General features: G+C 33.7%; 1 protein-coding gene across 1 annotated transcript in view; it reads right to left on the bottom strand.

Moving 5' to 3' along the window:
* The window catches only part of LOC107609549 (isoflavone reductase-like protein), a gene marked incomplete in the record, with an annotated part of 1874 nt that extends 1605 nt beyond the window's left edge, over window positions 1-269 (bottom strand). Inside the window, 1 exon segment of the mRNA XM_016311550.2 lies at window positions 1-269. Within this exon segment, the coding sequence (XP_016167036.1) occupies window positions 1-89 (89 nt within the window).

Below are 840 nucleotides of genomic sequence, written 5' to 3'. Positions count from 1 at the left end.
TGGCCGGTCTTGGCGCTGGCTTCTACCACGAATTTCCCAATGTAGCCGGTGCCTCCGATCACCAGAATCTTGCTACTCGCTGCTGCCATCTCAGAGTGTACTCACTACTCACTACTCACTACTCACTACTCACTACTCACTACTCACTATCGTTGCCTCTGCTATTTGCATATACTTTCAATGTCTGCCTCCTTTTATAACTTCCAATTTCCAACCTCTCTTCTCCCGTGGACGGTGGACCCACGGTTACGCACGACCCTTAATCTGCCATATTAATAATACTTATTTGAGAATGAAATGCATTTATACACATAGTGGGTCTAGATACATGATTTATAACCTCAAATTAAAGTTTCATTTTATGGCTCACAAATTATAATTCATAGTACGACTTATCTAGTTGATGGTATTATTCCACTCTTTGTTTCTCTCATTCTCTTTCTCTGCCACCTATTTGGTAAGTGGTGTTTCTCCTTTTAGCAGTGGTGTAACGTGACTTTGCTTCTGCTTGCAATATCTTTTTCCGGATTTGTGTTTCGTAAATTATCTAAATGTACATATGTTATATATTTAACATATGGTGGAAATTCCTTGACGTCATGTGTAAGTCATACATACGCACTTATATTATTGAATATTTAACAAAATTATATTTGGTTCATTTTTTGGTTGCGATATTATATTGATAATTAAATTTAGTGAATTATCAAATATATTATGATTTTACAAAATTATTTAATACTCGTATTATATATTCACATTTCAACAAAAATATTAACTCTTGTTATTACTATCTCTAAATACATGTATTTCTAAAGTATAATTACTTAATAATGGTAT

Source organism: Arachis ipaensis, chromosome B07 (genome assembly GCF_000816755.2).
Source record: "Arachis ipaensis cultivar K30076 chromosome B07, Araip1.1, whole genome shotgun sequence".
NCBI classification, from domain to species: Eukaryota; Viridiplantae; Streptophyta; class Magnoliopsida; order Fabales; family Fabaceae; genus Arachis; species Arachis ipaensis.
Note: the sequence above shows the minus strand (reverse complement) of the source record. Positions and strands in the feature narration are given on the sequence as shown.